The 25138-nt window shown below is 38.3% G+C and overlaps 1 protein-coding gene, 1 long non-coding RNA gene and 1 pseudogene across 2 annotated transcripts; 2 read left to right on the forward strand and 1 right to left on the reverse strand.

Annotated features, from left to right (window-relative positions):
* The first annotated feature begins 113 nt into the window (after positions 1-113).
* LOC117192628 (protein tumorous imaginal discs, mitochondrial-like) lies at positions 114-16539 on the forward strand. Its single transcript, XM_033397355.1, has 3 exons — positions 114-142; positions 15088-15657; positions 15724-16539. The coding sequence occupies exons 2-3, from the start codon at positions 15117-15119 to the stop codon at positions 16455-16457; spliced, it is 1275 nt and encodes a 424-aa protein (XP_033253246.1). The 5' UTR covers positions 114-142; positions 15088-15116; the 3' UTR covers positions 16458-16539.
* Positions 151-1536, forward strand: LOC117192630 (annotated as a pseudogene).
* LOC117192632 lies at positions 2215-3929 on the reverse strand. Its single transcript, XR_004474401.1, has 3 exons — positions 3911-3929; positions 2737-2823; positions 2215-2674 (listed from the first exon to the last, which is right to left on the reverse strand). It is a non-coding gene; the product is annotated as an uncharacterized LOC117192632 (long non-coding RNA).
* Positions 16540-25138: the final 8599 nt, after the last annotated feature.

Here is a 25138-nt window from a genome sequence, read left to right on the forward strand (position 1 = left end):
TATTTATTAATTTATAAAACATCTATCTATGTCTTTCCTGTCAAGGCTTCATAGGGATTCCGGCCGAATCTCCAAACCAATCAGTGCTATCCTAACTATTGTAAAACTGACATCGTAAAAAAATCAAGTCAGCTTATTTCTGGTCTATTTATTCTGATTTTTGGCAAGAATATGTCCCGCTTAAGTCTCTTGAGCAACCGCGCGCTTCTGCTAAGACGAACCACATTGGCCAGACTATACATAGGCCGCTGTCCCCTGAAAGCTGACAGAGGGTACGCCGCGTACCAATTTAAACAACCCAAGACATTTTACTATCCAGATCGTAAACAAGAAGCGGAACGTAAGAGTGGCGTTACCACTGAACAAGCGCAACGTCAGCTCGAAGATGGCGGCAAGCCAGAGGACTTTTACTACAAGGTCCTAGGCGTCGGCAAGTACGCTATCAGCAAGGAAATACGCAACGCCTACTTGATGCTAGCCAAGCGCTATCATCCCGACAAAATGGGCTCGGGGAGGTCCCTGAAACACTTTCAGGAGATCTCCAATGCCTATCATATTCTGACAGATGAAAACAAAAGGCTGGAGTACGATCAACTGGGGGGTGTCAAGGACGAGAAGGCGTTCCTCGAGCAAGCAACTGTGAATCCGACGATCTTGGGGCAAAAGCTGGACTAGGCTAAGAAACTTCAGGCGGAGACAGACGCAAACGATGGTGAGCTGTCGTGTCAATGTGTCCTTGCAACCCCTAGATTAAATAGTAGTCTCCCCTCCCGTATAGAAATTAATAATCTGAAGCAGCTGAATGGCAAGAGTTTTGAATTGAGTCTTAGCTTCGAAGAAGCCGCCAATGGGTGCAAGAAGCGCGTGGACATACGCTACCTGCGGAAGTGTGGCAAGTGCGGCGGCAAGTCGCAGTTGATGACGCATCGTGATGTCGGGAAGGAGCCATGCCGACGCTGCAATGGCGCAGGCAAGGTGACCAAGCGGACGGTGACCTTTACGGCCGAAAAGACATGTGAACACTGTAAAGGAAAGGGATTCATCAACCGCCGCGACTGCGAGCCGTGTGGCAGCCGCGGTTCCATAGCATCCGGTGTCGAGGTGATGTTATCACCATCCAAAACCCGAATACCCAAGAACGTGTTAATTATCGCCTGGTGGTCGAACGCAGCGACTACTTTCGCCGATATGGCCTTGATGTCCATAGTGACAAGCTGATAACTATATCGCAAGCCATTTTAGGCGGCAGGTTCACTGTTCGCGGCCTCCACGAGCCTGTGGAAATACGCGTTGACCCAGGAACGCAGACAAATAGTGAGATAATAATCAAGAGCAAGGGCATACGCTGCGAGAATGGAGTGGGCAACCACGTAGTAACTTTGAAAGTTTTCATACCTACAAAACTTTCAATTAAGCAGCGTCTTCTGATCCTGAGTTTAGCCCAGGCAGAAGATCCCATTTTCGAGCGCAAAACCTAAAAACCAAATAGCATAGCGCTTCAAAACTAATCTTGTTAAATTTTCTGTTAAATTACTCTGTCAATTACTCTGTTAAATAATGTTTAAATTAAAATATACCGTCCGACCCTCAGAAATCACTAACCATACAGTATATAGATGTGCCAGTTCATACAACGAAAGCGTCACACACTGGCTAGCGCGTTCAGTACCCCAGAGTGACGTCATCATGAGAGAGAGAGAGCGCAGAGAGAACATCTTTGCATGTGTTAGTACACACGCAATATGTTTCGACAAAAATATGTGATTGTATGCTTTTTCAGATTTTTTGAACTCTCTCAGGTCTGGTTCTGTTTTGCACATGCATTCTCACGTACTTTGCGTGTGTGTTTAGTATTGCTGGCCGCTAGAACTGAAATTTGAGTTTGGTTCTTGTTTTGGGTCTTTTGATGGACTGACCTACTGCCACAAAATAAATGAAGAATGGGCAGGGGGTGGGGGTATGGTACACTAGGGCGCGGGAAATGAAATAAAAGCTGTTATTTGTTTGATTTATACCACAAAATATAAAATATTTCAATAATATAATTACACATTTATTTCCTTATTTTAAACATGTTTATTATAAATTATAAAAATTATGCAACGCCGTCGGTTCTCGACTTTTTTGTTTATTATAACTAAAACAATGATGTATCTAAATATACAATATAAAAAAAAATATATACATATATACTTAAATAAATTTGCATAAATATATATATTTCTTTCTATAAATAGAGGATATGCCTTAAGAACGTTCATATATGTAACTACATATATGTATGTATATACGTAAATACATACATACATATGTACTTAAAGTCGCCGCTAAAATTGGCTCCTGATTGAAGATCGGTACCCAGGGAACACCACGAGGAGGCCATTATATATTAAATGGGGTCAAAAATTAATCTGACCTTTGAGTCGACTTGATATGACTTAATTTCAAGACTTTTAAGTAATTAAGTCACATCCATGTTCCCCGCCAAAAATTAAATCTGTTAGATATATGTACATACATATGTATGTATGTATGTATATCTAACTAGAAACTCCAGCAGCGATGTGATGCAGTAGATACGCTCCAGTTTATCATATCTGGCTATGCAGCGGAGCACTGCGGCATGCGAGACGAGGTGGGCACACAACGAGTGCTTCAGGTAGTTGAGTACCAGCTGAGAGGACAAAATTCATAATGGTTTAAGTTAAGGTCAAATATCAAGGAGGTAACACTCACTGGATTGGCTGTGGAGCCAATCAGCGCCTGCTGCATGAGGCAATCGGCCAAATTGTACACATCTCCACTGACGCCTCGGGGCAGCACCTGAAAATCGGAGGCACAATATTTATTAAATTATAAAATATCTATCTATGCCTTTCCTGTCAAGGCTTCATAGGGATTCCGGCCGAATCTCCAAACCAATCAGAGCTATCCTAACTATTGTAAAACTGACATCGTAAAAAAATCAAGTCAGCTTATTTCTGGTCTATTTATTCTGAATTTTGGCAAGAATATGTCCCGCTTAAGTCTCTTGAGCAACGGCGCGCTTCTGCTAAGACGAACCACATTGGCCAGACTATACATAGGCCGCTGTCCCCTGAAAGCTGAGAGAGGGTACGCCGCGTACCAATTTAAACAACCCAAGACATTTTACTATCCAGATCGTAAACAAGAAGAGGAACGTAAGAGTGGCGTTACCACTGAACAAGCGCAACGTCAGCTCGAAGATGGCTTCAAGCCAAAGGACTTTTACTACAAGGTCCTAGGCGTCGGCAAGAGCTGAATGGCAAGAGCTTTGAATTGAGTCTTAGCTTCGAAGAAGCCGCCAATGGGTGCAAGAAGCGCGTGGACATACGCTACCTGCGGAAGTGTGGCAAGTGCGGCGGCAAGTCGCAGTTGATGACGCATCGTGATGTCGGGAAGGAGCCATGCCGACGCTGCAATGGCGCAGGCAAGGTGACCAAGCGGACGGTGACCTTTACGGCCGAAAAGACATGTGAACACTGTAAAGGAAAGGGATTCATCAACCGCCGCGACTGCGAGCCGTGTGGCAACCGCGGTTTCATAGCATCCGGTGTCGAGGTGCTGGTTAAGGTACCGCCTGGATCTAAGGACGGCGATGTTATCACCATCCAAAACCCGAATACCCAAGAACGTGTTAATTATCGCCTGGTGGTCGAACGCAGCGACTACTTTCGCCGATATGGCCTTGATGTCCATAGTGACAAGCTGATAACTATATCGCAAGCCATTTTAGGCGGCAGGTTCACTGTTCGCGGCCTCCACGATCCTGTGGAAATACGCGTTGACCCAGGAACGCAGACAAATAGTGAGATAATAATCAAGAGCAAGGGCATACGCTGCGAGAATGGAGTGGGCAACCACGAAGTAACTTTGAAAGGTTTCATACCTACAAAACTTTCAATGAAGAAGACGCTGCTTCTGATCCTGAGTTTAGCCCAGGCAGAAGATCCCATTTTCGAGCGCAAAACCTAAAAAACAAATAGCATAGCGCTTCAAAACTAATCTTGTTAAATTTTCTGTTAAATTACTCTGTCAATTACTCTGTTAAATAATGTTTAAATTAAGTATGCATTTCAAACGACAAACTATTTGATTGTTGCTTGCCTTCTTTATGTTGATGCCTCATTGAGAGTCCGACCAGCGTTCTCGCCACGCCACATAGATGAACTGAAAAATTGTTGTTCTCCTTCATATCCCTCGCTCAAACTCCACTCTCCTTCCGTGATGCAGTTACTTCTTTATTTTAAATTTTTAAGTAACTAAATTTTGTTACTTTTCAGTTGTTTTCTTTTTTTTAGAGCACCGCACCGTAGTAGTGCTGCCAGATATTGAGAGTCCCCATAAGCTAGATTGAAGAAAAAAATAAGCTAGAACAAGCTAAAAATTAAAAACAAATAGTTTAAAAATAAGCTAACCATAAAAACACATCAAAATCATAGATAATTTAATTTTGACGATATACTTTTTTTTATTTATATTTATTTTTTAAGTAATGACATGCATTTTTCCACTTTACAACAAATCGCAGTCTCGTGCTCCTCTGGTTTTTGAGGACTTTTAATAAAAGGTATTTTGTTAGTTCATGCTTGCATTGGACGCAATATGTTTTTTAGCGACAGCATGCTGCCGTAATTCGCACAACTTGGACCCAATTTTTGCTTTATAAGAGCAGCTGTACGATTTTGTGGGGTAAGTTGGCACGTTGCGTAGACACTCCATAAATTCATCAAAATTTAACCAGAAATTGTGGAAATATTGATTATAAGACACTTTCGGCATTTTCTCTTATGTAAATGTGCAAACATGTGCAATACTGTGGTATGACTAAAATTTATCAACGAAAGATTACTATACATTTATACACAAAATTGGATGATATACCAAAATAAGAACTATTTCTTGTTTTTATTGAATTTTATGATTTTCCCGCTAAAAATTAACAAATATTTCAATAAAATCAAAAAACATAAATTTTGCTGTACTAATTATTTTAAGCCAAGATAAGCTAAATGAACCTTTGAATAAGCTAGATTTCAAGCTATACGCATTTCAAATATTTTTCGAGCTATTTGGTTTTAAAATAAGCCAAATCTAGCTTAAAATAAGCGAAAATGACAGCACCGCACCGTAGAGGTGTAAACAGTGTGACCGCGGATTTATCGATAAAATATACCGTCCGACCCTCAGAAATCACTAACCATACAGTATATAGATGTTCCAGTTCATACAACGAAAGCGTCACACACTGGCTAGCGCGTTCAGTACCCCAGAGTGACGTCATCATGAGAGAGAGAGAGCGCAGAGAGAACATCTTTGCATGTGTTAGTACACACGCAATATGTTTAGACAAAAATATGTGATTGTATGCTTTTTCAGATTTTTTGAACTCTCTCAGGTCTGGCTCTGTTTTGCACATGCAAATTAAATAACTGCGGTAGCGGATTGTGTTTTTAAAAAGTTTTTATTTTACTTCTAACTTCACTGATATAGATTTAAGTAGAGGGTCACAAAGGATTCCGGGCAAAGGGTTTGCGCGATCTTAATTTTTAGCTCGACTTTGCGGTGTCGCTTCTGGATCAAGACTGACTTGAACTTTCTGATCTTTGCATCGTTGATCCCTTTCGGGAATAGTTTTTCTATAAACATTTCAATTGATTTCGCCATCCCGAGTATTGGATTTCCTCATCCAAAGAGAGAACTGTAAAATGCCTAAAGTGCAGGATCTGCAGAAAGCCGGGAGTGAGATTGTTTATGAGAAGCCGGGTGTGGGCAAACATTGGTTTTCCATTTAGGCGAGTGTCAAAGATTGGGATTGCGGCGGGAGCCCTTGAGATTGTACATCTTAGAAATCAATTAGGCGGAGGCCCAAGATTGAAATTGTTTTCGTTTTGGAAAGCCAAAGATTGTTTACAACTCGTATAAGAGCTCAATAGAATTGGGTACGTTAACTCCCCCCATTCTTAAATGTTTCGTCCCGATACATTTTGAAGTTCTGATAGAGCTCTAATTTCTTCTGACAGTATTTGAATGTTGCTTTCCACTATTTCTTCTGACGGTATTCTTATTGATTTAATAAGTACAAATTTGGTTAATTTATAGCCGAAGTAAAATAACATTATCAATATCAAAATGATTAAGAATAATGTTGTTAATGGTAAGGCCGTATTACCTAATGTTATAAGGGGATTTAAAATATTAACATTATCAAAAGAAAATTGCTTATCATTCGATTGTATATAATCAACTTATTCAAAATCGCTATATCTATGATGCGATATATATCTTAGAATTTTACCCTTATCATTTATGTGGGTTATATTATTTATTACAATTGTGTTGTTGAATATAAGGAGATACGATCCTAACAAAGTAGTATTGTCTACGATATTTTTGCCTGAAACTAATATGGCACCATCCTGAATGATGTCTATTTCTTTGTTTTTTTTCCTTTTTTTAGTGCAGTTGGCTTTAAAGCCATTAAGTGAATTGGTGAAACAGGTCTTCTTTAAATTTATTTGTGCGTAATTGTTAAAAGTTTCACTTTTAAAATTATTCATTAAATAGTATTTCTCCTTACATTCACAAACTTTTTCACTTATAACTAACATTCCATCATTTTGTGAGATGGCTCTTGCATGGTAAAACTTGCAAATATCTTTAATTTGAGGATATTTTATGTAAATGATTATTAAATCAGCATTTCGAATTATTTTAACCGTTGCAATGTCCAGCAGATCAGACAGTTCAACAGGATTTTTTTTGTCATGCTTATAAATGTCCTCTATTTCGTTTTTATTTAAAATTTTTGTATTGAAAATGTTTACTTTTAAGAGGGTTATGGTATCAACTAAATTTAGTAGGTCAAAATTTATTAATTTTAAACGATGCTTTCTCAGTATCGTTTCTTCATTGAAGATGACATTTTTTAATGAATTTGATAGCAATTCAATTTCTTTGAAAAATTTGGAATTTATTACAAATTGTTTATTATTATTTTCAGTTAATTCATTTACTTTATTTTGTATTTTCAAAAAGTCGCCATGAAAATATTTAATATTTGATGTTATCTTTAGTATAATTCTGTTTCTATTGTTGATTATAATTTTATTCGGTCGATTTTCCTTAACTACCTGCTTTTTGTATCGGGATTGAAGTTTATTTCTTTCCCCGAATTTCTTTTCATAAACTACTTCTCCTATTTTATAATCTTTTTCTCTTCTATCTTTGTTATGTAGCTTAAGCATTTTGGTCTGAGCTTCCTTAAGTAATATTGGATTATGCTTGTGTTCTATTTTGTTATACAATATGTCATATGGCATTTGATTGGTCGTTGAATGTATCGTCAGGTTATATTTCAGTGCCGCCCTTATTATTATTTCTGAATAATCTGTTAGATTTAGTTCATCCTTGATGCACCGCGCTATTTCTGTTAGTGTGGAATGTACCCTTTCTACCTGACCATTTGAGGTGCTGTGTCTGGGATCAGCATAATAAATAGTTAAGTTACTTCTTTGTATGAATGATCTAAATTGTGCTGAAGTAAAGCTTGGTTCGTTGTCAGTCATTAAAGATGTTGCTAACGGAAAGTGTTGCAAAATTTCCATTACCTTATTTTCAATGTTTAATTTACTTTGAATTTCCTTGACCACCAAGTATTTGGAATAAGAATCTATACAAGTTATGAATGTTAGGTTTTGGGCATAGTATATGTCTAAGTGTAATTGATCTCCTTCTTTTGCTGGAATGGGAGCTTCCCCAATTGGAATTTTTACAGGGTGTCTGTGATATTTGTTTTTGTTACAGATCTCACAATTTCTTATATATTCTTTTAACTTTTTGTGCAGGTTTGGCCAATAATACAGCTTAGTTATTTGTTTGTAATTTTCGTCTAGTCCTCTATGGGCTCTGCAATGTGTTTCTTCTATAATTATAGCTTTATCTTCTGAATTTACTACATCTTGGAGGAACTTTCTCGTGAAGAGAAATTTATTTATGAAGTTTTCCTTTAGCTTATTTTGGATAAGGTATAAATCTTCTAAAGTGCAGTGTATTCCTGTGGTTAAGTGAGGCTGAATAAATTCTTTTAAAATGATTAGCAGATTGTCTACCGTATCAAATTCAATAATATGTCGGGTATTTTCATAAACTCTTACTAACTCATGAACTGTGAATCTCCCTTGCGCTAATAGTAGCTGCTGTTTAAATTGGTTTAGAGGCTTGCTAGTCTCTTGAATGACGTTTTCAAAACTACTCTCTGCTGAGTATTTATGTCTGATTCTGAATCTGTCTGGTCGACATCACTATCTGTCATATGATTTATTTTAATCCGAGATAAAGCGTCCGCTACTACGTTAGTTGAGCCTGGCTTATAAATGATTTTTGGTGTGAAACTTTCTATGAAGTAATACCAACGTTTCATTTCAACATTTGGATTTTTTTGGGACATTGCAAAGGACAAAGGTTGGTGATCTGTATGTATTTCAATTCCACTCACTCCGTATAAATAATTTCGCAAATTTTTTAATGCCCATACAATAGCTAATAATTCCTTTTTATTAGTAGCATATAATTGCTCGGTTTTACTTAAAGTTTTAGAAATAAATGTTATGGGATTCCCATCTTGCGACAAAACTGCACCTATTGCTATGTCCGATGCATCTGTGGTTAATGTAATTTTTTTATTGTAATCTGGTTGTACTAATTCAATATGTGCTATTAAACTGTCCTTTAAATTATTAAATGCTCCCATTGCTGGTTCATCCAGCTGTATTAATGTTTTCTTGGATGCCCTTCGTGAAACTTTCCCATTTACTCCACTCAGATATTTTGTTAATGGTTTGGCAATTGTAGCATAATTTCGGACAAATTTTCTGTAATACCCTGCTAGTCCTAAGAAGCTACGTAGCTCTCTGATATTTTTAGGAATTGGATAGTTTTGTATTGTGGAGATTTTGTCTGGATCTGTTTTAATGATATTTTGGGAAACAATGTATCCCAGAAATTCGGTTTCCATTTGAAAGAATTTAGACTTTTCTAGGGAAATTTTCATGTTAGCGTTTTGCAATATCTGTATTATATGAATTAGATCTTTATAATGTTGTTCTATAGTTTTTGAAAATATTATTATATCGTCCATATAGACGTGACAAGTTTTCCCAAATTGTTTTCTAAGTATATCGTCCATTGCCCTTTGGAAAATTCTGGGAGCGTTCGTCAATCCCATAGGCATTCTTAGAAATTCATATTTGCCGTTATTTATGGAAAAAGATGTTTTTTCAATATCTGATTCCCTCATTAAAATCTGATAGAAACCTGACTCTAAATCAATGGCCGAGAAATACTTTGCCTTACCTAAATTGGCAAGGATTACTGAAGGATCTTGCATAGGGTATCTATCCGGTATGGTGTTTTCATTAAGTTTCTTAAAGTCTATTACTAATCTATGTTTAGGAGTTCCGTCCTCATTTACTCCCTTCTTTGGTACTACTATTACCGGTGAATTATATGGGCTTTTACTAGGTCTGATTATACCTTCATCTAACATTTTACTTATTTCGTTATTAACGAAATCGTTAACCGAATAAGCGTATGGATACTGCTTGCCATATGGCAAGCCGGTATATACCGGTCTATCATGTTCAGTGTTAATCTCTCCTTTTATATCCGTTCTGAACGGTAACTGTAAATTTATATTGGCATGGTCTTCTTCGATGATAGATACCATTTTCTCTCTGAGATTTTCTAAATTGTCCTCTTTGTAGGTTATTGTGTTATACAATTTCATTTTTTTCAATTCAGAATTTGCATAATTTTGAATGTCGGATATTTCTACGACGGCGCGTTCAGGATTTTTGCATCCCAAACTTTTAAATTGTTCATTGTCGGATAATTCAACGACGGCGTGTTCAGGATTCTTTAATGCCAAACTATTCGAACTTTTAGTGTCGGATAATTCTACGACGGCGTGCTCAGGATATTTTAATTCCAAACTATTAAAACTTTGGATGTCGGATAATTCAATGACGGCGGGTTCAGGATATTTGAATCCCAAACTATTGACGGATAATTCTTCGTCGGCGTGCTCAGGATTTTTTGATCCCAAGCTATATAAACTTCCTTCTACCTTTACTGAATCACTTTTCATTTCTTTTTCTTCTTCAAAATATTTTTTTATTATATATTCCTTCAACGGAAGGATGGATTTTCCTTCTATAAAGGTTAATTTGTTTAAAGAAAGGACCTCGTCATATATTAGTTTCTCCTCATTGTCTTTATAACTTAAAGTCCCCTTTCCTGTATCAATAACAGCTCCGATTTTCTTTAATAGGTTAAATCCTATTAGTAAATCTGCCTCCATTCCATCTATTTCATAAAACACTTGTTTTGTGTTGAAAATAGTTATATTATGGAAATATTTAATTATTGAAAACCCATTCACTGTAGCAACTTTCTTATAAATTGATAATTCTTTTTTATTTTCGTAAATTCCCTTTTTTATATAACAGGAAGTTGCTTCCGTATCTATCAAAACTTTTAATTCTCTGTTTATTTTTTTATCTACTCTTTTTAAGTAGGGCAGACCTACTTCGGGGGCTGATCTAAAAAATGGTCCTCCTCAATGTTATTTATCCGCATTGCTTTATTAGCCGGTTGTTCCGACATTTCGTTTGGCTTTCGTTTCTGCGCCTGATTTTCGTTAGACTGATTATTCGGTACTACGTTTGCCCTAAAATGCTGAGCTTGGTTATAATTGTTATTATTTCTCCTATAATAACCGTTAGTATTCTCCCGATAATTTCTATTATTATTATTTCCCCTGAATTGATTGCTGTTCTGTCGGTTCTTGATTTGTATCGATTCGTCTACATCCATTGGTTCTGGGGCCTGATTTTGTTGTCTATTACCCAAGAAATAGGGTTGTCCCCATGACATGTTATTCCTCTGAAGATCCTTTTTTTGGTCGAATGGTGAACTATTAGTCCTTGGTTGTCGTTGGTTGAATCTTAATGTATTGTAGTTATTATTCCCTGAATTTCTGGGGCCACTGAATTGGGAGGCAAATTGGGCCCGAATGTTATTTGATTGCAATTCCTGTACCTTTGCCAAGGCATTCGGTAAATCTGGGGGATTCAGTGAAAATAGGATTTCTGCAATGCCGCCGTTTAGGCCAGTGACAAAAATGCGTAAGGCATTGTCTCTAATTTTCTTATTTGATTCTTTCGTGATTTCACTGTCCTTTCCGTGAGTCATTATTGTCTTATTTATTAACAAGGTCATTTTCTTGTTAACCTCGTTATAGAAATCTATTATTGAAAGGTTCCCTTGTCGGAGAACGCTTAACTCCTGTTCTATTATGTAAATTGGTCTCTTGTCACTGTAAACAAAGTCAAGTCGTGAAAGTATGGCATCAAAATTTAAAACTGTCCCGTGGTTGGTCAGTGCGTCATGTGCTGGTCCTGTTATTTTGTTTCTCAAAATTGTTAAGGCAATATAATATTGCTTACTTCCTTTCTTATATAACTTCACTGCAGTTTCTGCAGCTTCCCTCCATCCTACGTATTGGTTTAATCCACCATTGAAAATTGGTAGGGATTCTATTACCTTTAATGTGGTGTCATCTTTTATTGTCTCGTCTATTGTTTCTGCCTGATAATCTGATACCTGATCGGATTTAGTTTCTATTTGTTGTTTTAAATTTACAATTTGCTCCTGTACTTGTGAAATTTGAAGTGCTATCAATTGTTTGACCAGATCTGCAGTGAGATCGGTACTTGTTTGTGAGTTAATCATTTTTAGTTTTTCAAAATCTAAAGTTAGTTGATCCACCTTAAATTGTTCTTATATGTTTGTTTCTATAATCTAATATAACCTAATTGAACTTATATATTTATTAATACAACTTTTGCTCACGAGCTATCCGGTAAGGGTCGTCCTTCTTAGTTTGGCTGACAGATCTTCGAACGGGTCTTCCTTCTTGATTTGGCTGACAGGTCTTCGAACGGGTCTTCCTTCTTAAATTTCTTTGTTTAACTGGGTCTTCTGGGGGTCTTCCTTCTTTGGTTTAGCTGATAGCTTCACTTTCTTTGTGTTTTGGTTTGGTTGGTTTTGTTTAAAAACTTTGGTTTTTTTGGTTTTTTGTATTTTTGAATTGTCTTGATTAGCTTTTGTATTTATTTGTATTTTGTATTGTATTTGTATTGTATATTGTATTTATTTTTGCACACCCTAAGCTCCGGTTTGTTTCCTTTTTATCTCACTTTTTCTTGTCTTATATCTCACAGTCACTCCGCGTTTTTATATCTGAAGGATTTATTCCATTAATTAATTGTCCTTCGGGTTTCGGCACGACGCAACACTTTTATTATTCGGTGCTTTTTATACAACGTCGCCCCACGTTGGGCGCCAATTAAATAACTGCGGTAGCGGATTGTGTTTTTAAAAAGTTTTTATTTTACTTCTAACTTCACTGATATAGATTTAAGTAGAGGGTCACAAAGGATTCCGGGCAAAGGGTTTGCGCGATCTTAATTTTTAGCTCGACTTTGCGGTGTCGCTTCTGGATCAAGACTGACTTGAACTTTCTGATCTTTGCATCGTTGATCCCTTTCGGGAATAGTTTTTCTATAAACATTTCAATTGATTTCGCCATCCCGAGTATTGGATTTCGTCATCCAAAGAGAGAACTGTAAAATGCCTAAAGTGCAGGATCTGCAGAAAGCCGGGAGTGAGATTGTTTATGAGAAGCCGGGTGTGGGCAAACATTGGTTTTCCATTTAGGCGAGTGTCAAAGATTGGGATTGCGGCGGGAGCCCTTGAGATTGTACATCTTAGAAATCAATTAGGCGGAGGCCCAAGATTGAAATTGTTTTCGTTTTGGAAAGCCAAAGATTGTTTACAACTCGTATAAGAGCTCAATAGAATTGGGTACGTTAACTTGCATTCTCACGTACTTTGCGTGTGAGTGTTTAGTATTGCTGGCCGCTAGAACTGAAATTTGAGTTTGGTTCTTGTTTTGGGTCTTTTGATGGACTGACCTACTGCCACAAAATAAATGAAGAATGGGCAGGGGGTGGTGGTATGGTACAATAGGGCGCGGGAAATGAAATAAAAGCTGTTATTTGTTTGATTTATACCACAAAATATAAAATATTACAATAATATAATTACACATTTATTTCCTTATTTTAAACAGGTTTATTATAAATTATAAAAATTATGCAAACGCCGTCGGTTCTCGACTTTTTTGTTTATTATAACTAAAACAATGATGTATCTAAATATACAATATAAGAAAAAATATATATATACTTAAATAAATTTGCATAAATATATATATTTCTTTCTATAAATAGAGGATATGTCTTAAGAATGTTCATATATGTAACTACATATATGTATATACGTAAATACATACATATGTACTTAAAGTCGCCGCTCAAATTGGCTCCCGATTGAAGATCGGTACCCAGGGAACACCACGAGGAGGCCATTATATATTAAATGGGGTCAAAAATTAATCTGACCTTTGAGTCGACTTGATATGACTTAATTTCAAGACTTTTAAGTAATTAAGTCACATCCATGTTCCCCGCCTAAAATTAAATCTGTTAGATATATGTACATACATATACATAAATGAAAATAAAAAACGAGGTGGAACGTTGTGAGTTGCTGCGGACACCGCAACTCTACGGTTATACCCGATACTAAGTCAGTATGGCTCTCCTGCGGCAGACGCCGCTAATATTGAACCACACGACACAGAGTGCGTGCGAGAGAGACAGAAAATCAGTCTGAGCGTGACGTCGGGCGCTGCGTAGCCACTGAAAATTGATTTCTTGCTTTTGATATACGTTTTATAGTGAGATCTAACAGAAGTGCGGATACCAAATTTGGTTACTCTAGCCTTAATAGTCTCTGAGATTTGTGGATGCCCCAGATTTTCGTCCTTTGCGGGGGCGGAAGGGGGTGTGGCGAAATTTGGACACGAAACGGTCAAGGTCCGATATCACAGGAGTGTGGATACCAAATTTGGTTGCTCTGGCTCTTATAGGTTCTGAGATCCTTGAACTCATATTTTTCAATTGACAAAACCGACCATGAAACCTGTGTGTTTGAGAGAGACAGAGCGGGAAAGAATGAAATTGTTTTCTTGATTCTGGCTATAATCATTATACGATCTGGTTCAGATTTTGCACTGTAGAAGATATGGTCATCCTCACCGATTCTGCGTTTTTGGTTTTATCGTATCTTTAAAAATGTGGATGCCACAGATTTTCGTCCTTTGTGGGGGCGGAAGTGGGCGGGGCGAAGTTTTGAGATATTTTTGTAGCAGTGACATATCACAGAAGTCTGGATCCAAAACATCGTTGCTCTAGCTCTTATAGTCTTTGAGCACTAGGCGCTGAAGGGGACGGACGGACAGACGGACAGACAGACAGGGCTCAATCGACTCGGCTATTGATGCTGATCAAGAATATGTATACTTTATGGGGTCGGAAACGATTCCTTCTGGACGTTACACACATCCACTTTTACCACAAATCTAGTATACCCCAATACTCATTTTGAGTATCGGGTATAATAAGCAAAATATAATAAACTCACCGACAGGTCACACCATCCACAATGCTAACTAGAAACTCCAGCAGCGATGTGATGCAGTAGATACGCTCCAGTTTATCATATCTGGCTATGCAGCGGAGCACTGCGGCATGCGAGACGAGGTGGGCACACAACGAGTGCTTCAGGTAGTTGAGTACCAGCTGAGAGGACAAAAATCATAATGGTTTAAGTTAAGGTCAAATCAATCAGCGCCTGCTGCATGAGGCAATCGGCCAAATTGTACACATCTCCACTGACGCCTCGGGGCAGCACCTTAAAATCGGAGGCATAATATTTATTAAATTATAAAACATCTATCTATGCCTTTCCTGTCAAGGCTTCATAGGGATTCCGGCCGAATCTCCAAACCAATCAGTGCTATCCTAACTATTGTAAAACTGACATCGTAAAAAAATCAAGTCAGCTTATTTATCTATTTATTTATTTTGAATTATTGAAGTCTATTTATTCTGAATTTTGGCAAGAATATGTCCCGCTTAAGTCTCTTGAGCAACCGCGCGCTTCTGCTAAGACGACCCACATTGGCCAGACTATACATAGGCCGCTGTCCCCTGAAAGCTGAGAGAGGGTACGCCGCGTACCAATTTAAACAACCCAAGACATTTTACTATCCAGATTGTAAACAAGAAGCGGAACGTAAGAGTGGCGTTACCACTGAACAAGCGCAACGTCAGCTCGAAGATGGCGGCAAGCCAAAGGACTTTTACTACAAGGTCCTAGGCGTCGGCAAGTACGCTACCAGCAAGGAAATACGCAACGCCTACTTGATGCTAGCCAAGCGCTATCATCCCGACAAAATGGGCTCGGGGAGGTCCCTGAAACACTTTCAGGAGATCTCCAATGCCTATCATATTCTGACAGATGAAAACAAAAGGCTGGAGTACGATCAACTGGGGGGTGTCAAGGACGAGAAGGCGTTCCTCGAGCAAGCAACTGTGAATCCGACGATCTTGGGGCAAAAGCTGGACGAGGCTAAGAAACTTCAGGCGGAGACAGACGCAAACGATGGTGAGCTGTCGTGTCAATGTGTCCTTGCAACCCCTAGATTAAATAGTAGTCTCCCCTCCCGTATAGAAATCAATAATCTGAAGCAGCTGAATGGCAAGAGCTTTGAATTGAGTCTTAGCTTCGAAGAAGCCGCCAATGGGTGCAAGAAGCGCGTGGACATACGCTACCTGCGGAAGTGTGGCAAGTGCGGCGGCAAGTCGCAGTTGATGACGCATCGTGATGTCGGGAAGGAGCCATGCCGACGCTGCAATGGCGCAGGCAAGGTGACCAAGCGGACGGTGACCTTTACGGCCGAAAAGACATGTGAACACTGTAAAGGAAAGGGATTCATCAACCGCCGCGACTGCGAGCCGTGTGGCAACCGCGGTTTCATAGCATCCGGTGTCGAGGTGCTGGTTAAGGTACCGCCTGGATCTAAGGACGGCGATGTTATCACCATCCAAAACCCGAATACCCAAGAACGTGTTAATTATAGCCTGGTGGTCGAACTAAGCGACTACTTTCGCCGATATGGCCTTGATGTCCATAGTGACAAGCTGATAACTATATCGCAAGCCATTTTAGGCGGCAGGTTCACTGTTCGCGGCCTCCACGAGCCTGTGGAAATACGCGTTGACCCAGGAACGCAGACAAATAGTGAGATAATAATCAAGAGCAAGGGCATACGCTGCGAGAATGGAGTGGGCAACCACGTAGTAACTTTGAAAGTTTTCATACCTACAAAACTTTCAATTAAGCAGCGTCTTCTGATCCTGAGTTTAGCCCAGGCAGAAGATCCCATTTTCGAGCGCAAAACCTAAAAAACAAATAGCATAGCGCTTCAAAACAAATCTTGTTAAATTTTCTGTTAAATTACTCTGTCAATTACTCTGTTAAATAATGTTTAAATTAAGTATGCATTTCAAACGACAAACTATTTGATTGTTGCTTGCCTTCTTTATGTTGATGCCCCATTGAGAGTCCGACCAGCGTTCTCGCCACGCCACATAGATGAGCTGAAGGATTTTGTTGTTCTCCTTCATATCCCTCGCTTAAACTCCACTCTCCTTTCGTGATGCAGTTACTTCTTTATTTTAAATTTTTAAGTAACTAAATTTTGTTACTTTTCAGTTGTTTTCTTTTTTTTAGAGCACCGCACAGTGGTAGTGCTGCCAGATTTTGAGAGTCCCCATAAGCTAGAATGAAGAAGAAAATAAGCTAGAACAAGCTAAAAATTAAAAACAAATAGTTTAAAAATAAGCTAACCATAAAAACACATCAAAATCATAGATACTTTAATTTTGACGATATATTTTTTTTATTTATATTTATTTTTTAAGTAATGACATGCATTTTTCCACTTTACAACAAATCGCAGTCTCGTGCTCCTCTGGTTTTTGAGGACTTTTAATAAAAGGTATTTTGTTAGTTCATGCTTGCATTGGACGCAATATGTTTTTTAGCGACAGCATGCTGCCGTAATTCGCACAACTTGGACCCAATTTTTGCTTTATAAGAGCAGCTGTACGATTTTGTGGGGTAAGTTGGCACGTTGCGTAGACACTCCATAAATTCATCAAAATTTAACCAGAAATTGTGGAAATATTGATTATAAGACACTTTCGGCATTTTCTCTTATGTAAATGTGCAAACATGTGCAATACTGTGGTATGACTAAAATTTATCAACGAAAGATTACTATAAATTTATACACAAAATTGGATGATATACCAAAATAAGAACTATTTCTTGTTTTTTATTGAATATTATGATTTTCCCGCTAAAAATTAACAAATATTTCAATAAAATCAAAAAACAGAAATTTTGCTGTACTAATTATTTTAAGCCAAAATAAGCTAAATGAACCTTTGAACAAGCTAGATTTCAAGCTATAAGCATTTCAAATATTTTTCGAGCTATTTGGTTTTAAAACAAGCCAAATCTAGCTTAAAATAAGCGAAAATGGCAGCACCGCACCGTAGAGGTGTAACCAGTGTGACCGCGGATTTATCGATAAAATATACCGTCCGACCCTCAGAAATCACAAACCACACAGTATATAGATGTGCCAGTTCATACAACGAAAGCGTCACACACTGGCTAACGCGTTCAGTACCCCAGAGTGACGTCATCATGAGAGAGAGAGAGCGCAGAGAGAACATCTTTGCATGTGTTAGTACACACGCAATATGTTTCGACAAAAATATGTGATTGTATGCTTTTTCAGATTTTTTGAACTCTCTCAGGTCTGGTTCTGTTTTGCCACCAGAATGTTTTAGTGTATGGGTGCACATGCATTCTCACGTACTTTGCGTGTGTGGTTAGTATTGCTGGCCGCTAGAACTGAAATTTGAATTTGGTTCTTGTTTTGGGCCTTTTGATGGACTGACCTACTGCCACAAAATAAATGAAGAATGGGCAGGGGGTGGGGGTATGGTACACTAGGGCGCGGGAAATGAAATAAAAGCTGTTATTTGTTTGTTTTATACCACAAAATATAAAATATTACAATAATATAATTACACATTTATTTCCTTATTTTAAACAGGTTTATTATAAATTATAAAAATTATGCAAACGCCGTCGGTTCTCGACTTTTTTGTTTATTATAACTAAAACAATGATGTATATAAATATACAATATAAGAAAAAATATATATATACTTAATTAAATTTGCATAAATATATATGTATATTTCTTTCTATAAATAGAGGATATGCCTTAAGAATGTTCATATATGTAACTACATATATGTATGTATAAATTTTAATTTTATTTCTTTCAATTTTTATTTTATTTTATTCGGTTTGAGATAGGCGTGGCGACGGCCGACGCGGTTGATTTCTCCCCCCGAACTACTCTACTGCTTACAAGTAAGTTACCAGCACTCCCGACGCTCACTGCTCGTTCTGCAACATTGTTGCGTACCCAAAACTCCGGTGTCGCTGGGCAACATCCCCTGTATAACGGCTGATCTTGTTTTTATATATTTTTTCGATCGATTGTGTTAACTCCTCCTTCACTTAAGTGGAAGACGTCCTCGGATTCCTTTAAGCCGTCATTTAGCACTTGGAGGTCACGTTGGCGTCTGTTTCTCGGAGCCAATCCAGATATTATCGGTCTTCTTACGAGTCCTGATTCCAGTTGGTCGATGTGTCGTAAGTTTCCATACTTAACCTTTATAAGTACGGCAAGCTCGGTACGTCTTCATGGTTTGTTATGTCGAGGAATGTGGATACTGTTGATCCTGGAGACTTCCTCGCGTAGTTCTGTTTATCGATTGTATCCACTATGTCGTTTATGATGATTATGCCATCGTCGATGCGTGTTACAGGTTCGAGATGGCTGGGCCGAGTTGGACAGTGCGCGATGACACCGGAGTATAGTTGCTGCGCACAAGTTGTGTAGGGAAGTTTTTTACAGAATGTTGTTGTAAGAGTGGTAGCGCAGTTTCCGATAGCTGTAACATGGTTACCACCGTCGGCAATTTTTCGTCTTCGGCGAAGTTAATTGTGATGCCGTTGTGCTCAACAGGGTGATTACAGATTAATCTTACAGAATATTTTTTTTTTTTTTTTGCAAACTAGGTAAGGCTTAGGAAAGAATTCATTATTAAATAAAACTTTGATTTTAGCTTCCTCTATTAAATCAGTAATAGTTAAATTCGTAGAGTGTTTATTAATTATTCTTCTCAAATCGTGAGAGTCTAATACGGAAGGGTTAACAATTCCTATCTTTGCAAGTGTAACTGATAACATTAATGCTTTTAATTCTGAAATAATTATTCTGTTTCTTGAAAGTAATGTCTCATTTGCGATTGTAGGAATTGGTTTCTTAACTCTTCTGTATCCTCTATTATTGTTGTATATTGAATAGTGAAGAGGAATATGAACTCATTATGAACTGATGTCTATCTTAAATTGTCCTTGTGGACCACCCTTCCTTTTATTAGGACCGTTGTCCCCAAGTCTGCCTCGATTTTATTTTCGGTGTACAAAGGTGTCAGTTTGTTTCCTAATCGTTTGTTTGCTTTTACAAGGACTGTGTCACCTACTTGAAACTGTCTATCATGTCTTACTTCATTCAGTTTTTTTACCCGATACTCAAAATGAGTATTGGGGTATATTAGATTTGTGGTAAAAGTGGATGTGTGTAACGTCCAGAAGGAATCGTTTCCGACCCCATAAAGTATACATATTCTTGATCAGCATCAATAGCCGAGTCGATTGAGCCCTGTCTGTCTGTCCGTCTGTCCGTCCGTCCCCTTCAGCGCCTAGTGCTCAAAGACTATAAGAGCTAGAGCAACGATGTTTTGGATCCAGACTTCTGTGATATGTCACTGCTACAAAAATATCTCAAAACTTCGCCCCGCCCACTTCCGCCCCCACAAAGGACGAAAATCTATGGCATCCACATTTTTGAAGATACGATAAAACCAAAAAAGCAGAATCGGTGAGGATGACCATATCTTCTACAGTGCAAAATCTGAACCAGATCGTATAATGATTATAGCCAGAATCAAGAAAACAATTTCATTCTTTCTCGCTCTGTCTCTCTCTAACACACAGGTTTCATGGTCGGCTTTTCCAATTGCAAAATATGAGTTCAAGGATCTCAGAACCTATAAGAGCCAGAGCAACCAAATTTGGTATCCACACTCCTGTGATATCGGACCTTGACCGTTTCGTGTCCAAATTTCGCCACACCCCCTTCCGCCCCCGCAAAGGACGAAAATCTGGGGCATCCACAAATCTCAGAGACTATTAAGGCTAGAGTAACCAAATTTGGTATCCGCACTTCTGTTAGATTTCACTATTAAACGTATATCTCAGAATTTCGCCCCACCCCCTCCGCCCCCACAAAAGACGAAAATCTGTTGCATCCACAATATTGCACATTCGAGAAAACTAAAAACGCAGAATCATAGATAATGACCATATCTATCAGATTGCTGAATCTGGATCAGATCGGATCATTGTTGTAGCCAAAAGCAAGACATCAATTTTCACTGGCTACGCAGCGCCCGACGTCACGCTCAGACTGATTTTCTATACTGACTTAGTATCGGGTATAGCTGTAGAGTTGCGGTGTCCGCAGCAACTCACAACGTTCCACCTCGTTTCATTTGGAGTTGTTGTGCTTTATGAACTCTATTCCTGATTTCCACCTCAAGTTCAGGGGAGGACGAGTGAATTACATCGACCGGACGTTTCTTCGTTACGGAGTGAACTGTGTTATTGTATTCAATAGTTGCTTGAAGTATCGTTTCCACAGTATTTGTAAGCTTCCTTTGGGCTGTTAAACATCTCGCGATGTCATTAGTGGTGCTATGGAATCTTTCGACTTGTCCATTGGAAGTACTATGAAGTGGTGGAGCATTTATAATTTGAATGTTATATTGGTTACTTAATAATGATTTTATTGTCTCCGACTTTATGGAAGGTTCGTTATCGCAATAGATCGTCTTGGTGTTCCGGTAAAAATTGATAAGTTGTAAAATTGCTGATTGTATGTCAACTATTGTTCTTGAAGCGATGGGTTGGACAACTGCAAATTTTGAAAGCTTGTCTATGCATGTGAGGAAATATTTTTTATCGGTTGAATATACGTCGATATGTAGCATTTCGCCCACATACGAGGGTATGGGTGTTTCCCCAAGTATTTGTTTTTGTGGGTGTCGGTTGTACTTGGCCGTTTGACAAATTTTGCAATTTGCAACAACCTCGACTGCTAATTTGGTCATTTTCGGGAAAAAATAGTCTTGTAAAATTTGTTTTACATTCTCCTGTGCCGCCCTATGGGCTCTATTGTGTTCTGTAATAACTATTTCTTTTTGTTCGTTCTTGTCCAAAATGTCATTTACTATATGTTTTGTGTATCGGAATATTGTTGTTGGAAATGTTTCTATTAATTTATGTTGAATGAATGCTAATATGGGTAATTCGCAGTGGATTGCATTTACGACATCTTTTTTGACAGCGTCACTTATTTTTTTAATTAACGAGTCCCTACTTGAGAAATATATTGTATGTCGGATCTTTTCACCGAACAAAATGGTTGTGCGATTTGAAGCTACTTCATGTTCCTCTATTATAATTTGGTTTCGAAAGCAGTTGATTGGTTTGTCTGTTGATTCTATAGTGTATGTAAGTGATATTTCGCTGTGTATTGTGGCCCTGTCTGACTGTGCATCATCTTCTAAGGTATGGATGTTGTGTCGTGATAGTGCGTCAGCGACGAAGTTTTCTTTTCCTGGCTTGTAGAAGATATTTGCATTGTACTCGTCTATGAGAGCTTTCCAAGGTCTTATTTTTGCGTTTGGGTTGCGATCAGAAACTGCAAACGTTAGAGGCTGATGGTCTGTAAAAATATTTAAATTTTTTACTCCGTATAGATAGTTTCTGAGGTTTTTCAAAGCCCAAACTATAGCGAGCAGCTCTCTTTCGTTTGTTGCAAAGTTAAGTTCCCTATCATTTAGTGTCCTTGATATCATGGTAATTGGCTTGTGATAAGACGGCTCCCAGACCGAAGGACGAAGCATCTGTTGTTAGGTCAAATGCTTTCTTATAGTCAGGATAGAGTAACATTACGCTTTCGGATGCCAGAATCTCTTTTAGTTTATTGAATGCCGCGCACTGACTTTCGTCTAATTTGACTGGTATTTTCTTTGACTGTCCGGCGCTTACCTTGCCATTTTCGCCCTTAAGGATGTCACTTATGGGTTTAGCTATGGATGCAAAGTCTTTAATAAAACATCTATAGTAACTTGCAAGTCCAAGGAATGATCTGACGTTGAACAAAGTGGTTGGTTGTTCGTAGTTACGAATCGCTTCCACTTTATTGGGGCATGTTTTTATACCATTACTTGAGACGACATTTCCTAAGTATTCGACATTCTCCTTGAAAAAGTGCGATTTTTCGCGCGAAACTCTCATATTGGCATCGTACAGTTTGTCTAAGACCCATGCGATATGCTTGACATGGCTTTCCATGTTTTCGGAAAAAATGATTACATCATCGACATAAACATAGCAAGTTTTCCCAATTTGCTCTCTGAGCACGTCGTCAATGGCCCTCTGAAAAATACTAGGTGCATTTTTCAAGCCAAAGGGGAGTCTACAGAACTCATACTTCCCATTTGCTACGGAGAAAGCTGTTTTTTCTTTTTCTGCAAGTAAAATCTGATGGAATCCAGATTTAAGATCTAGGGTTGTAAAGTATTTAGCTGTACCCAAGTTGGATAATATAGAAACTATATTGGGAATGGGATATTTGTCATCTGTTGTTTTTAAATTTAGTTTCCTGAAATCTATGACCAAACGTTTTTTTTTATTTCCCTGTTCATCGGTAGCTTTTTTGTCTACAACCCAAACGGGGTTGTTGTATGGTGACCGAGACGGTCGTATTATACCACCTTTCAACAAGTCTTGAGTTTCTGCATTTACGAATTCTGAAACGCCCATTGGATATGGGTACAATTTTGAATATATGGGATCTTCATTTTCTGTTCGGATAGTGCCAATGATATTTGTATTATATGGGAGTGCTTCATTTGGGTCTGCGAAAACCCCTGTTCGGTTTCCTAACATCAGCTGAAACTTTTGGGATATAGTCTCAGGGACCTGTATTTCCTCGACATTTGTGAAATTTATGTTTGCACATTTTAAAAATTGGATTGTTTCGGAACCGAAGTTTGTTATTAATTTCTTATTCTTTAAGTCCAGTAGAACGTCACTCTGTTTTAATAGGTCCAGTCCAATTATACCGTCAAATGTCGTGAGGTTTGGTAGTAAAAAAAATGTTGAGTTGGTATTGAAAAGGTGCATTATACATTTTTTGTCTATGCCACTATAGCCATGGATTGACTTCACTCGGAAGGGTTTATTTACTAGGGTAATATGTTTTAGTTCTTTTAATGGTTTTATGTAGTTTTTGGAAGCTCCTGTATCTATGAGTAATTTGATTGTTCTCCCTGCTACTGTCCTTTCTATGAACGGAAGCAAGGAGTTATGTCTAAAAAATTAATCTGGTCATAATCTGAAAGGTCGTTTTCTATGCCATCAACTTCGGCGTTTGCTATAGTTTGGTAATCCTGTTCTTCCTGATCGAGTAGGGTATCTTCTGCTTCTACGTGGTTAATTCTTTGTTGTTTCGGTCCCGTAAAACGTGCGCTACTATTGTTCGGTCGCTTGTTTGTTTGTCCCTGGTTGTTGTAGTCCGATTGGTTGTTTTGTTGCTGACTTTGCCACTGGTTTTGTCTCTGAGGCGCGCTATTTTGTTGATACTGAGTAGTCTGCCTAAAACGTGAGGATGTGTCCACGTCCATTGGTTGGACCTGTTCTGATTTTGGTAAAAATTCTTGTTTCCTATACTGTGGGAGTTTCCCTAGTTGTCTTTGCCTTGTGTCCGTCATTAAATTCTCTCTGCCATGCTGTCTTTGTTCAGTTCTCTGAGCTTTTTCTTCTATGCTACGGGCGTAGTTTGAAGCGAACATATTGCGATCATGATTAGCCTCAACTTCTTGAGCCAATGCCAAGGCAGAGGGTAGATCTTTTGGTCTTGCCGAGAATAGAACATCACTTAAAGTCTTCTTGGTTCCTGAGATGAACACTCGTAGAGCGTCCGCTCTGTATTTCTCATTCAATGAAGAAGCTACAGTGGTTTCGTTAGTCATAATTGTTTTGTTTATAAGGAGGGTCAGTTTCTTTTCTACTTCGTCATAGTACTGTAATAATGTCAAATTTCCCTGCCGGAGCGTTGACATCTCTTGTTCAATTAAGTATATTGGTCGTTTGTCTGCGTACGTAAAGTCTAGTCGATCTATAATGGCTTTAAAATTAAGGGGAGTGTCGAAAGAAGAGAGTACCATATCAGCTGAGTTCTTAACTTTGTTTCTCAGTATTCCTAAAGCTTGATAATGTTTTGAGCTACCGTCAAATTTCTCATAAACTTTGTATGCGGTATGCGCAGCCTTCCTCCATGAGACATAGGTTTCATTCTTTCCCTCAAAGTCGGGCAGGGATTTCATAATATCAAGAGTCTCATTACAGACAACGTCTGTTCTTATCTCTGCATCCTTGTACGCCACCACTTGAGGAGCGTTAATTTGTACACTATTTAAGCTCTCCTGAATACCCTGTAGTTTTGAAGTGAAGCTCTGTTCCTGTACGGCTAGTGCGCTTGAAACCGCGGCCTCTATCATGAGTCTGAGCTGCTCGTTTGATATATTCATTTCTAAATTTATGTTCTCTATTACGTCTTCCTGATAATTTGTTCCTTTTAGTTTCTGAAATTCTTTTACCAAATCTTGTACTTCCTTATCACTCATAACCTAAACAAAAAATGCACCTGTTTTTATTTATTTCACTATCAATCAACTTGCAAGACTAAATAGTGTTTTATGTGGGGTTTTGAGTTTTTTTTTTTTTAATGAACACTCTACTCACATGTTCTTTGTCATAAACTATGTTAGTATAGCTGCTTCTTGATGTCTTCTTGTTG

Source organism: Drosophila miranda (assembly GCF_003369915.1).
Source record: "Drosophila miranda strain MSH22 chromosome Y unlocalized genomic scaffold, D.miranda_PacBio2.1 Contig_Y2_pilon, whole genome shotgun sequence".
Taxonomy (NCBI): Eukaryota; Metazoa; Arthropoda; class Insecta; order Diptera; family Drosophilidae; genus Drosophila; species Drosophila miranda.

Excerpts from the sequence above, each read along its gene's own strand:
- LOC117192628 (XM_033397355.1), top strand. The coding sequence starts at position 15,117 with ATGTCCCGCTTAAGTCTCTTGAGCAACCGCGCGCTTCTGCTAAGACGA. Across the intron at positions 15,658-15,723 it reads GGAGACAGACGCAAACGATG|AAATCAATAATCTGAAGCAG; the intron begins GTGAGCTGTCGT and ends CCTCCCGTATAG.